At 42.5% G+C, this 14,606-nt stretch overlaps 1 protein-coding gene across 12 annotated transcripts in view; it reads left to right on the forward strand.

Moving 5' to 3' along the window:
• PPFIBP1 (PPFIA binding protein 1) overlaps nt 1-14,606 on the forward strand; it is a 106,540-nt gene that overhangs the window by 40,297 nt on the left and 51,637 nt on the right. For all 12 annotated transcript variants that reach the window (XM_039353420.1, XM_039353422.1, XM_039353425.1 and 9 more), the window contains 3 exons: nt 7,228-7,327; nt 9,743-9,948; nt 13,460-13,546. In XM_039353420.1, coding sequence (XP_039209354.1) covers nt 7,258-7,327; nt 9,743-9,948; nt 13,460-13,546 — 363 coding nt within the window. In that variant the 5' untranslated portion in view covers nt 7,228-7,257. The remainder of the gene's footprint in view (nt 1-7,227; nt 7,328-9,742; nt 9,949-13,459; nt 13,547-14,606) is intronic.

The following is a 14,606-nucleotide window of genomic DNA, read 5'->3' on the forward strand; positions in this document are numbered from 1 at the left end:
ATTGTGGTTCCTTCTTTAAGCATCGTGGTGGAGAATCGCTCACCTAGTCATCTGATATTTTAAAAACAAAGCTTTTTGTTTTTCCTCGACAACTTTGGAAAATAGCACATAACCGTAGCAACAAGATTGCATAGAAACTGGGCAGAATTGGCATTTTCAAAATGTATGTACGACAAAAATCAGTCTTGTATGCACAGTTAAGAAATTGAGTTGAAAGCTCAACAGTTAATAATAATAATAATAAAGTTGGAAGGTACCTTGGAGGTCATTTAGTCCAACCCCCTGCTCAGGCAGGAAGCCCTAAATACCATTTCAGACAAATGGCTGTCCAGTCTCTTCTTAAAAACTTCCAGTGTTGGAGCATTCACCGCTTCTGGAGGCAGATTGTTCCACTGATTTAATTGTTCTAACTGTTAGAAAATTTCTCCTTAGTTCTACGTTGCTTCTTTCTTTGGTTAGTTTCCATCCGTTGCTAGTTGTCCTACCTTCAGGTGTTTTGGAGGATAGCCTGACTCCCTCTCCTTTGGGGCAGCTCCTGAGATATTGGAACACTGCTATCATGTCCCCCCTCATCCTTCTCTTCGTTAAACTAGACATATCCAATTCCAGCAACTGTTCTTCATATGTTTTAGCCTCTAATCCTCTGATCATCTTTGTTGCTCTTCTCTGTACTCTTTCTAGAGTCTCAACATCTTTTTTACATCGCGGTGACCAAAACTGGACGCAGTATTCCAAGTGTGGCCTTACCAAGGCATTGTAGAGTGGTATTAATACTTCACGTGATCTTGATTCTATCCCTCTGTTAATGCAGCCCAGCACTGTGTTGGCTTTTTTGGCAGCTGCAGCACACAGCTGGCTCCTATTTAAGGGATTGTCCACTAGGACTCCCAAGAATCATAAGGTGACCCTTGGCTAATTGTGGAAAATTATTTGGGTTTGGAATTGGCTGTGGTTGTCTAGCCTTGACTTCAGCCAGGTTTTCAGCTCTGTGGGCAGAAATTCTCTTGGGCAATTTGGAAAATGTAGCATATGAGAGTGAATCTCTACAATCATCCTTTCGAGCAATTTTGATAAAGCTTGTGAGCCGTGAAAATGCCTTCTTGATGCACTCAAGGGCGAGACCGATATTTGTGTTTAAGATTTCCTGCGGCCAGGGTGCTCTTCTATGTTTGTATTTTTGTGTGTGTGGATTTCTATTTATATATCTGAGGGCATGTTTTCTGTTTATGCTTCTGTTTTTTTGTGTGTGTATGTGATGAAAATAGCATAGGCTTAGTTGGATTTTAACCCTCCCTCCCTCCCCTGTCCGGCAAACAATAAGAATGAAAATTCACATTTGTGTCTATGTGTGCAAATTATATTATTCTTGCATCTTTTTAATTTAATGGGTTTCTGGTTGTTAAACCTATGTTGTGGGTTCTTCTTTTAGAGCAGACATGTCAAACACAAGGCCCGGGGGCTGGATGCAGCCCGCGAAGTAGTTTCATGTGGCCCGTGAAGCCATCCTGGAAACAGTGAGGGAACGGCCCCCGCTGCCTTGGCCCTGGCCCAGGCCGGCCGGGAGCCAATGTACAATTTTGTGGTGGCCATCTATGCTGAAACGCATTCAGTCTTAGCTCCACAAGACCGTCTGGAAACAGCGAGGAACCAGACCCTGTTGCGTTGGCCCCACCCCCTGGGCGCATGCTGGGGAGGTGTCACCCTTTGTGAGGAATGAAGGAATGGACCATGCTTTGGTGCTTGCCCCGGTCCCACCCCCTTCGGCCAGAGACCCTCAGATCTGTCCCACTCCTGCCTAGGCCCCCACAGGCACCCTTGACGCGAACAATGTAGAGCTGGCCACGCCCACCCAGTAGGCCACACCCACTCCATCCACGCCCACCCAGTAGGCCGCACCCATTCTAGCCACCCCCCCACCCCCCCGAGGGCAACTGCAATGCTGATGCGGCCCTTAATGAAATTGAGTTTGACACCCCTGTTTTAGAGTCTGCATTCTGCTGCTTACGACCATTTTTCACACTTGCGACCGTTGCAGCCTCCCTGTGGTCACGTGATCAAAATTTGGACGCTTGGCAACTGACTCGTACTTATGTCTGTTGCAGAGTCCCTGGGTCACGTGATCCCCTTTTGTGACCTTCTCATAAGCAAAGTCAAAGGGGAAGCCAGATTCACTTAACAACTGTGTTACCAATTTAACAACTGCAGTGATTCACTTTACAACGGTGGCATGAAAAGAAAACCCCTGTAAAATGGAGCAAAGCTCACTTAGTCACTGTCTCGCTTAGCAACAGAAATTTTGGGGATCAGTTGTGATCGTCAGTTGAGGGCTCCTACCTGAATTCAGTAGATCTTGGTATTAAATTCTTGCCTGTTTTTCCGTACAGAATCTTTTCTCAGCCCTGCAGAGTTGACTGCAATATTTAGTCTACCTTTAAAAAAAAATGTTTTTGATAATCACTTTCGACATAAATGGTATAATCTGGATATGAAGCTTCTTGAACCAAATGGGCAGGTTGCGATGTTCTTTCATATGGTGCCAGATAAAAGCAATTTGTGTTTGAAATGGATTAGTGCTTTCTGTGTAATTAAAATAGTTGACACTAGAAATGTGCAAAGCGTTGCAAAGTTGAGGTGTTCTGGTCTCAGAATGTTTGCGAAATAGCTGGCTTGGTGTTTAAGACCGGACTCTTCTAACCTGTCCATTTTACCTACTTCAAAATCAAAAAGTTTTCAAACAATTTACAGACTTTCCTTTCCTTTCCTTTCCTTTCTTTTCCTTACCTTTCCTTTCCTTTCCCTTCCCTTCCCTTCCTCTTTCTTTCTTTCTTTCTTTCTTTCTTTCTTTCTTTCTTTCTTTCCTTCCTTCCTTCCTTCCTTCCTTCCTTCCTTCCTTCCTTCCTTCCTTCCTTCCTTCCTTCCTTCCTTCCTTCCTTCCTCCTCCATTCCTTTTCCTTCCTCTTCCCTTCCCTTTCCTTCCTCTTTCTTTCTTTCTTTCTTTCTTTCTTTCTTTCTTTCTTTCTTTCTTTCTTTCTCTTTCTTTCCTTCCTTCCTTCCTTCCTTCCTTCCTTCCTTCCTCCTCCATTCCTTTTCCTTCCTCTTCCCTTCCCTTCCTCTTTCCTTCCTTCCTTCCTTCCTTCCTTCCTTCCTTCCTTCCTTCCTTCCTTCCTTCCTCTTCCATTCCTTTTCCTTCCTCTTCCATTCACTTTCCCTTCCCTTCTTCCTTCCTTCCTTCCTTCCTTCCTTCCTTCCTTCCTTCCTTCCTTCCTTCCTTCCTTCCTTCCTTCCTTCCTTCTCTTCCCCTCCCTTCCCCATCCCCATTCATAAGTAGGTTACCAACAAACTATATATTAGTCTATAAAGCTTTCCTCACTCATGGTTATTAAAATGTCATATTATTATGAGTGAAGGATATCCATTCTTGATGTCTGGAACTCATGAGGTCCCTGCAAGCATTTTGTAACACCTTGAAGATGTTGGCTTTCATGTGGGGGTTGGAAGTTGGGACGTGCTTGTTAGTTCCTGGATGTCAGTGGCATGCTATTTATAATTTTGGCTATTGTGTTTATTTTGGCTTGGATAACAACCCAGAGCCATGTATTTGAGCTGAGTAGCAGACTTAAGTTTATTAAACAATAATCAAAAAAGTTAGGTCAGTCCTGCCTCTGTGAGTTCTGGTCTGCCTTATGATTTCAGACAGGTTTCATTATTAAAATGTTATTTTTCTTTCTGTTTTTTTTCTTTTTTTGGGGGGGGGGGAAGAAAGGAGCGGGGTTGGTTTTAACCCTATGCGTGCTGCCAGAGTTGCAACTACGAGATGGTTAGCTAAACAAGTTACTATAACAAATAAAGAAACGACTCACAGTATCATATAAAGGTAACCCTCCACTTACAGCAGTTTGTTTAATGACCATTTGAGAGTTACAACAGCACTTAAAAAGTGACTTAACGACCAATTTTCACTCTTACGACCATTGCAGCATCCCCACGGTCACGTGATCGCGGTCACATGATCTGCGTTCTGCCACTTGCAACCGTTTTTCACCCTTGCGACCCTTGCAGCATCCCTTGATCAAAATTCAGACGCTTGGCAACTGTCCCATATTTATGACGGTCGCTGTGTCCTGGGGTCACGTGATCCCCTTTTGCGACCTTCTGACAAACAAAGTCATTGGGGGAAGCCAGATTCACTTAACAACCGTGTAACTATCTTAATGACTGCAGTGATTCATTAAGAAAAGGGGGCAAAACTCATTTAACAAAGGTCTCACTTAGCAACACAAAATTTGGGCCCAATTGTGATTGTAGGTTGAGGACTTGCTGTAGTATAAGTATAAATAAGAAGCTGAACTAAAAGAAACCAAAGACGAGAGGATAAGCTAAAGCAGTGGTTCTCAACCTGTGGGTCAGGACCCCATTTGGGGTCGAACGACCATTTCACGGGGGTCGCCAAACAACGCAGTCCGCCATTTTTTCCCCCTTTTCCTTAGCTGTGCCACTCCCTTTTATTCTATGGGCTTTTGAAAGCCAATAGAATAGACTTTCTTGAATAGAGTCTAATTCTATTGGCTTTCAAAAGCCAATAGGAATTGTCCAGGCTGTCTGTGCCCTGCTGAGCCCGCCAAAAGACCCATTCTGCAAACGGTGCTGCACCAGTTGAGTAGTCCTCGACTTACGACCGGTTGGGAGTCGCGGCATTAAAAAGGTTGAGAACCACTGAGCTAAAGGAATGCCAGAGGGGGAAAAAATGAGATCCTAATATCAATATAACATTAATTCAATCCTTCTTCATTTTTTATTGTTAACTTTTCCTGCAGATGGGATGATTGAATGTGGGCACTTCCAGGGGAAGAGAACTTTTGACATCCTATGAAGATGCTTACATTTGTTTCTAGACCGTTTCAATTAAAATATAATTTAGTTTGCCTGTAAGAAAATGTTGAGAAGGATTTTCCCACTGCAACAGGGAAAATTTAATACTGCTGAAATGCATAAATCTGGTCTGTGCCCGATTCCTGATACTTTTGCCTTAGTTTGCCAGTATTTGCAAATTTATTTGGTTCAAAAAAGGAGAATTTAATGGAGAAGATTTGCCTTGGGCAACTCTTCAGATCGGCGGCAATATTATTATTCTCTGACATTTACACGGATGTGCTTACGTGCCCTTGCATATGTATGTGAACAAAATGTAAAGTAGCAGATTTCTTGCCAGGCAAGTCATGTTTTAAGAAAACATTAGAAGTTGGCCTTAGGATAATCGAAAGAAATGGGGAAATGTATTTATTACACTTAATTGGGAACTAATTACATCTGGATTTTGTTGGGAAGATAGACCAATTTTGGAGATGGAACCTGTTACATTTAATCGGATAACAAGTGATAAGAGATGGAATTAAAACGACAACAACAAATGTGGATATTTGATCCAGGATGAAATGGAAGATGACATGGAAAAATACCTACGAGCTGATTACAGTAACAGTTTGTTAACAGAGGTTTTTGAAACTTTAACCTTCTCTCTCTCTCTCTTAAATCATTATTGTGCTTCCTGTTAACTGTTTTGTCATAGTATACAGAGGACACATTAGTAATTTGCAAACAGATTTAGTACAGTGGTTCTCAACCTGTGGGTCGGGACCCCATTTGGGGTCGAACGACCATTTCACGGGGGTCGCCAAACAACACAGTCCGCCATTTTTTCCCCCTTTTCCTTAGCTGTGTTACTCCCTTTTATTCTATTGGCTGTTTACCAGAGGCCAGAGTTGCAAGCCAGACCAAGAAGCTGAATTTCATTAAGAGGTCAGTCACAGCAAACAACCCAATATTGATTGAGGTGCAATCCACTCAGCGTAGAATATTGTTCCATCCAAAATATGACATAAGCAGCTTGGGGACTTTTCGATCTGGTGCTATTTTTGGAGAATTCACCCTACTTTCAGCAGGATGCCATCTGCTACTGTGGTTTGAATTCTCCCCACTGCATGTGCCCTGAATATAGCAGAAATTGCAAAATGCAACCACGTTAACGATGGTCTAAGAGCAACGTAATCCCAAATTCCTGGAAACCGAAGTGCGTGATTGAGATACTTTAGGGAATCAATTTTACTTAATTCATAGTTCATGAATTCATACACTTTATGAATTAATTTTAGCCGGTGGTCAGCTGGATCGGAAGACTTTGTTGGATACAGGTTACAAATTGACTCAAGGTTGACTCAGCCTTCCATCCTTCCGGGGTAGGTAAAATGAGGACCCAAATTGTTGGGGGCAATGTAAATATATATATATATATATATTGCTTACTGGTGTACACCGCTTAGAGAGTGCTTGCACTTAAAGCGGTATATAAGTCTCATAAATAAATAAATAAATTGCACCTCTTGTGTAGGGGAAGGTTAGCAGATAATCACCGTTGCAGCTCTTACACAATCTGCACGCAACGGTGATCGCATTAGACCTGAAATTCCTTCCAGTCTTCTGACCAGCTTTCTAGAAGTTGACTTGCAGAAAATATAGCTGGGTAGCTTGTAAAATTTGAAAGGGGGGGGGGAAAAGTAAGAATATCCAGCTTGGCTGGCTCAGGAATTCTGGGAGTTGAAGTCCACAAGTCATAAAAGAGCCAAGGTTGCCTACCTCTGGCCTAGGCCTAGGCTGCTTTATGACTCGTGGACTTCAACTCCCAGAATTCCAGAGCCAGCATGGCTCAGCTTGGAAACCTCTCCCTTTCCCCTCAGCATGGCTGGCTCAGGAATTCTGGGAGTTGAAGTCCACGACTCATAAAAGAGCCAAGGTTGCCTACCTCTGGCCTACCCTTTTGTGAGGTACAGCTCACTACATCGGAGGCGAAGAACGTGGCTTGTTAATTTTGTTGTTAAGTGTTTTCGTTCTCCCGAGAATGTTTTTGACATCTGCTAGTTCTGGAAGGAAACAGATGTTCCACAAACCAGACAGATGACAACTTGGCATGAGTTTGGGAAAAGAAGTTTCCCACCAAGAATGCAGTCCTTTCTTTTGACATACATACACACTCCCATCACTCCGGAGTTTCATGTCCCTACAGCCCAAGCTAGGTTGGAGCAAACCTGGATTGTGTGCCTTATGGGAAAATGGTCTCTAATAGTCTCTAACCTGTGATGTTCAACCAACGGTGAACAGAATTTGCAGATTGTTTCAGATTGGCTTCTGAAATGTGCAAATCCAACCTAACTCTTTGTCGCCTCGTTGTTCTAGGTATATTAGCGGTGGCTACCCTACAGAAGGATGACCATGATGGGCGATGCGAGTGAAATGCTGGCCGCAGCTTTGGAGCAGATGGATGGCATCATTGCAGGTAGAAGAACGTCCACCACCTTCTTCCTTATCTCTACATTTTACCTCAGGCTTGTCAGATGCTATATTTTTTCTATCCTGCTCCATGGAGTAGAGAGTTGGTCTCTGACAGAAGGCCACCTGAAGAGACTAGAAGCATTTGAAATGTGGATTTACAGGCGGCTGTTACGTATAAGCTGGGCTGACAAGATCAGAAATGAGGAGGGGATGAGCCGCCTGGGAAAGCCAAGGAAAATCATCAAAACAATTAAAAAACGAAAATTAGAATATTTTGGACATGTGATGTGACGCTCAGAAAAATACGGCATACTCCATTTAATCCTCCAGGGAAAGATTGAGGGCAAACGAGGTCCAGGCAGAAGAAGAACATCGTGGCTTCAAAATCTAAGGGTCTGGTTTGGATAAAACTCAGCAGCACTTGTTCATGCGGCTGCTGATAAAAACAGGATCGCCAACATGATCGCCAACGTCCGATAATGGATATGGCAGAAGAAGAAGAAGAAGAAGAAGAAGAAGAAGAAGAAGAAGAAGAAGAAGAAGAAGAAGAAGAAGAAGAAGAAGAAGAAGAAGAAGAGGAAGAAGAAGAAACCTTATGGTTGAGGGTAGGCGGGTCTTCAAACTTGGAAACGTTAAGACTTTGTGGATTTCAATTCCCAGAATTCCTCAGCCAGCCACCCCATGCTGTCTGGGGTATTCTGGGAGTTGAAGTCCACAAGTCTTTAAAGTGGCCAAATTTGAAGAATCCCGGTCTATAGGGACTGATCCAGTACAGGTAGTCTTTTGACTTAAAACAGTTTGTTTAGTGAACAAAGGCACTGAAAAAAGGGACCTATGACCTTTTTTCTCACTTACAACCGTTGCAGCATTCCCTTGGTCATATGATCCAAATCCAGACGTTTAGCAACTGACTCATACTTACGACGGTTGCAGTGTCCCAGGATCATGAAATCCCCTTTTATGACCTTCTGACAAGCAAAGTCAATGGGGAAGACAGTTTCACTTAACAACCCTGTCACTAACTTAATGACTGCAGTGATTTACTTAAGAACTGGGGCAAGAGAGGTCGTAAAGGGGGGCAAAATTCAGAATAAATTTCTCGCTTAGCGACAGAGATGCGGGGCTCAATTGTGGTCGTAAGTTGAGGACCACCTTTATCGGGAATTCTGCTGATCTAGGAAAGAAATCAAACTCAACTTACTTGCTTTCATTATGTTGGAACTATTTTACTCCAAGGCATTTATATTCATTCTGCTCTTTCAGTCCAAGGTAATTCCTGGTAATTGATATTTGGTAGTGGTAGTACATTCTGAGTGTTTACGGTGGCTTTGGATATAAGTCAGTTGTCAAGTTTGAGGGTTTTTTGACAGCCTGTCTGATGATCGTCCAGAGTTTCATCTTATCCCATTTTTTTAAAAAAAAAATCCTTTTCTGTTTTCAATCGGTCAATTCCGTCATTTGCTGCTTTCTTATCAGATCCGGGGACAGCACAGATTGTAAAGATTTGATAGCAAGGTAATAGAATTTTTTTTTAAAAAAATCCCAATTAAAGTAGTAAGTTAGCATGGTTCTTGGTCTGTATCCTGCTAGTGTCCTTTTGTCCAAGGAGCCAACCGTGCGTTGAAAACTCCATAAATAAAGTAGAATATCACTCATGCATCAGAATAGAATAGAATAGAATAGAATAGAACAGAACAGAACAGAACAGAACAGAACAGAATAGGAATAGGAATAGGAATAGGAGTAAAGTAGAGTAGAGTAGAGTAGAATAGAGTAGAGTAGAGTAGAACAGAATAGAATATAGAACAGAATAAAATAGAATGTAGAACAGAACAGAATAAAATAGAATACAATGCAGAATGTAGTAGAATATAGAATTAGAATAGAATAGAACAGAATGTAGAATGTAGAATAGAATAGAGTAGAATTCAGAATAGAGCAGAATAGAATGTAGAATAGAATAAGGAATAGAATAAGGAATAGAACAAAACAGAACAGAGTTGGAAGGGACCTTGGAGGTCATCTAGTCCAACCCCTTGCTCAGGCAGGAAACCCTATACCATTTCAGACAAATGGTAGTCCAATCTCTTCTTAAAAACTTCCAGTGATGGAGCATTCACAACTTCTGGAGACAAGTTGTTCCACCTAATAATTGTCCTCACTGTCAGGAAGTTTCTCCTTAATTCCAGGTTGCTTCTCTCTGTGACACTTTCTAACCATTGTTTCTCGTCCTTCCCTCTGGTGCTTTGGAGAACAACGTGACCCCCTTTTCTTCTTTGTGGCAGCCCCTCAGATACTGGAACACTGCTATCATCTCTCCCCTATTTCTTCTTTTCTTTAGACTAGCCAAACCCAAGTCCCGCAGCAGTTCTTCGTACGTTTTAGCCTTCTTATTCTCACCCTTGTTCTTGTTCTCCAGGGTCCAAAGCACTGGAATACTCCAATGGCTTGTTTGATTGCCAATCCCCAACGTCTCCATTCATGGGAAGCTTGCGAGTTCTGCATCTGGTGGAAGACCTTCGGGGTTTGTTGGAGATGATGGAAATAGATGAAAAAGAAGGATTGCGGTGCCAGGTCCCCGATTCGACAGCAGAGGTTTTGATGGAATGGCTGCAAAACCAAATGGTGAGACGAACAAATGGGTAATATTAAATTATAGTGAAAAAAAGAAATGGTGGGCCTAGCCTAGGGGTAGGCAACCTCGGCTCTTTTATGACTGGTGGACTTCAACTCCCAGAATTCCTGAGCCAGCATGGCTCGGCTTGGAAACCTCTCCCTTTCCCCTCAGCATGGCTGGCTCAGGAATTCTGGGAGTTGAAGTGCATGAGTCATAAAAGAGCCAGGGTTGTCTACCCCTGGGCTAGGCCTAGGCCGCTTTATGACTCATGGACTTCAACTCCCAGAATTCCTGAGCCAGCATGGCTCAGCTTGGAAACCTCTCCCTTTCACCTCAGCATGGCTGACTCAGGAATTCTGGGAGTTGAAGTCCACGAGTTATAAAAGAGCCAAGCTTGCCTACCCCTGGGCTAGCCTAAAAAGATCCCAGGATTTTTTTTAACATACTTTAACATACTTCTCAAAGGAACATGGTGGCTTGCATGGTTAGAACGCTGGGTTGAAGGTTAGCAAGCCTGCGGTGGAGACTCAAGCGCTGCTGTGGGGTGAGGTTGAGCTCCTGTACTTCGCACCAGCTCCCAACAGGGTGTCCTCCAGGCAACGGTGATCTCACCCACTAATCCTTTCAACCCGGAAGTGCCTTAGTGCGTCTGACATAAGTGCAGTGTGATGTGATGCGACATGCTTGTCAAAATTTGATGGCGTTGCCATGCAATTTGTCTCTGAGTCTTTTACAAGATTTTGCGCTTCCCTATTACTTTTATCTGTGATGAGTGAGTTGCTTTGCAGAGTGAGATGGGTGGCCTATAAATTTAAGAAATAAATAAGAAGAAAGAAGGAAGGAAGGAAGGAAGGAAGGAAGGAAGGAAGGAAGGAAGGAAGGAAGAAAGAAAGAAGAGAAAGATAAAGTAAGAAAGAAAGAAAAAGAAAGAAAGAGAGAGAAAGAAAGAAAGAAAAAAGAGAAAGAGAAAGAGAGAGAAAGAAAGAAGAGAAAGAAAGAGAGAAAAAAGAGAGAGAGAAAGAAAGAAAGAAAGAAAGAAAGAAAGAAAAGAGAAAGAGTAAGAAAGAAAGAAAAAGAGAGAAAGAAAGAGAGAAAGAAAGAAAGAGAAAGAAGAAAGAAAGAGAAAGAAAAAGAGAAAGAAGAGAAAGAGAAAAAGAAAGAAAGAAAGAAAAGAAAGAGAGAGAAAGAAAGAGAAAGAGAAAAAAGGAGAAAGAAAGAAAGAAAGAAAGAAAGAAAGAAAGAAAGAAAGAAAGAAAGAAAGAAAGAAAAAGAATTTAGATAGAGGGTTGCTATCTTCTCATGTAACTGACTTTTGATGTTAAACTGACAATGCCGGTGGGATTGCATTGCATTCTTACTATCTTGCAAGCAGCATCTGCTAGTTGCAGCATTTTAGGAGGAATGACCAGTTCAGCTACTGTTGTTGTAATTACTTTCACCTCTTCCATAATTCATCATGTAAGCTGATGTCCAATTAATATTGTGAAGGTCACTCCCGATATTAAAAATGATGATCTAGGCCATCCAGTTCTCTGTTGGAAGGAAGGTTTAGAAATATGAGCTTGAGCCCAAGTCTGCAGTTCCAATCTTGCGCTGTCCATCCATTAAAATTGAAAAATTAAAAATTAGCTCGCAGGCCAGTAGTTAGATGGCTAGGCAGCCCTGCAGAACGTGACTGAGAGAGACAACAACAACAAAAATTGTGGTTGTCTCTTCTGAGGGTGACATGAAAGTTCTCCATAAGAAGCTCGATTTGCAGTAGTCCAAAGATGCCATCTACTGGAAAATAAGATTATATGCGATCTGATCTTGAATGTACATCTTCAGTGAAATCTTGTATTGTGTTTCCATGACTGTGAAACCATTCTCGCGTGGAAAATTGTTGTTGAGATATGGTCCTCCATATCATGTCACCCCTAGTCCTTCTCTTCACTAAACTAAACATACCCAATTTCTGCAACTTAATAATAATAATAATAATAATAATAATAATAGTAGAAGAGAAAGAACTGGAAAAGATAACAAAAATACAAAGACCTACAAATAGAAATAGAAAGACTGTGGCAAAAGCAAGCTAGGGTAGTACCAATAGTCAGAGGCTCCTTGGGTGCAATCCCAAAACAACTGGAGCACCACTTGAACATCATTGGCATTGACAAATTCGCTATTAGTCAATTGCAAAAGGCAGCCTTACTAGGAACTGCTTCCATCCTGCGACGATATCTGTAATACCCTCAAACATCCACATCTGCCTATCCCAGGTCCTGGGTAAGGACTCGATAGGTAGACAAAATGCCAAATCCAGTCTGAACATCTGGCTGACTGTGCGATGATCCATAACAACAACAACAACAACAACAACACCATTGGCATTGACGAATTCGCTATTAGTCAATTGCAAAAGGCGGCCTTACTAGGAACTGCTTCCATCCTGCGACGATATCTGTAATACCATCAAACATCCACATCTGCCTATCCCAGGTCCTGGGTAAGGACTCGATAGGTAGACAAAATGCCAAATCCAGTCTGAACATCTGGCTGACTGTGCGATAATCCATAATAATAATAAAGTTGGAAGGGATCTTGGAGGTCATCTAGTGCAACCCACTGCTCAGGCAGGAAACCCTATAGCATTTCAGACAAATGGTTGTCCAGTCTCTTCTTAAAGACTTCCAGTGTTGGAGCATTCACTGCTTCTAGAGGCAGACTGTTCCACTGATTTAATTGTTCTCACTGTCAGGAAAGTTCTCCTTCGTTCTAGGTTGCTTCTCTCTTTGGTTAGTTTCCATCCATTGCTTCTTGTCCTGCCTTCAGACGCTTTGGAGAATAGCTCGACTCCCTTTTTTTTGTGGCCACCCCTAAGATACTGGAACATTGCTGTCATGTCCCCCCTGGTCCTTCTCTTCATTAAACTGGACATACCCAGTTCCAGCAGCCATTCCTTATAAGTTTTAGCCTCCAATCCTCTAATCATCTTTGGTATCATCTTGGAGTTTTGTGAGATATAAAAGAGTAAACAGAAAACAAATATATGGGGTACGGGGTGGGAAGGGATCTTGAATTCAACCTTTGTGGTTCCTTTTTACTTTGTTGTGGTCTTTTAAATGGATTGAGAAAGCCACCTGACATCAACCTAATCCTGTGGTGGCGAACCTATGGCACGCATGCCACAGGTGGCACGCAGAGCCCTCTCTGTGGGCACGTGGGCCATTGCCCCAGTCCTAGGCCTTCAGCTGGATTTTATAAAACCTTTTCGCTTTAGGCCTCCGCCGCTGTGTGCACACACCACAAAAAAATTCAATCAATTTCAACTTCTCGTGGGGAAAAAAAAGATCTCTCAAAGTTGGAATTGATTGATTGAACTTTTTAGTCCCACACAGTCTGCCGTTACCACTGCAGCCACGCCCACCCAATGCACCACACCCACTCAGCACCCAACGAGTTTTGGGTTGCAGTTTGGGCACTCGGTCTCTAAAAGGTTCGCCATCACTGACCTAATCTTTTCCTTTTGTTTTCCAGATTAATGGACATTTGTCTGCTAACGGAGATGTCTACCAGGAACGGCTGACTCGGCTGGAAAGTGATAAGGAATCTCTTGTTCTGCAAGTGAGTGCTTTTTCAATTTGGCATGTTCTTTCTTTCTCTCTGCCTAATAAAGCTTTTTTGTTGACAGGGAGTTGCGTACAAGCAGCACTTTTCAAGTAGATTTTGCAGAACTATCTTAGAAGGGTTGCTAAGAAAGCTTAGGAACTATAAATTATCAGGGAATCAGTAACAGGCTAAGAAAAAGATAACGATGTTAGCTGTGGATGTTCCAGATCCCTTAACCCAAACAAAACCCAAGTCAGAAAGTCATAAGCCAGAAGACAGGCTTAAGATACAGCAGAATCTGGACAGACTTGAACACTGGGCGCTATCTAACAAAATGAAATTCAGTGGTGAAAAAAGTAAGGTTCTACATTTAGGCAAGAAAAACCAAATGTACAGGTATAGTATAGGGGATACCTTGCTCAATAGTAGTAACTGTGAGAGGGATCTTGGAGCCCTAGCAGACAATCGCTTAAATATGAGCCAGTTGTGTGCTGCAGCTGCCAAAAAAGCCAACACAGTGCTAGGCTGCCTTAACAGAATCAAGATCACATGAAATGTTAATACCACTTTACAAGGGCTTGGTAAGGCCACACTTAGAATACTGCATCCAGTTTTGGTCACCACGATGTAAAAAAGATGTTGAGACTCTAGAAAGAGTGCAGAGAAGATGATCAAAGGACTGGAGGCTAAAACATATAAGGAATGGTGGCTGGAATTGGGTATGTCTAGTTTAATGAGAGAAGGACAAGGGGTGACATGATAGCAGTGTTCCAATATCTCAGGGGCTGCCCCAAAGAAGAGGGAGTCAAACTATTCTCCAAAGTGCCTGAAGGCAGGACAAGAAGCAACGGATGGAAACTAATCAAGGAGAGAAGCAACCTAGGACTAAGGAGAAACTTCCTGATAGTTAGAACAATTAACCAGTGGAACAACCTGCCTCCAGAAGCGGTGAATGTTCCAACACTGGAAGTTTTTAAGAAGAGACTGGACAGCCATTTGTTTGAAATGGTATAGGGTTTCCTGCCTGAGCAGGGGGTTGGACTAGATGACCTCTAAGGTGCCTTCCAACTTTATT

Source organism: Crotalus tigris, unplaced genomic scaffold (assembly GCF_016545835.1).
Source record: "Crotalus tigris isolate CLP2741 ecotype Arizona unplaced genomic scaffold, ASM1654583v1 scf7180000018523.1292444, whole genome shotgun sequence".
Classification (NCBI taxonomy): Eukaryota; Metazoa; Chordata; class Lepidosauria; order Squamata; family Viperidae; genus Crotalus; species Crotalus tigris.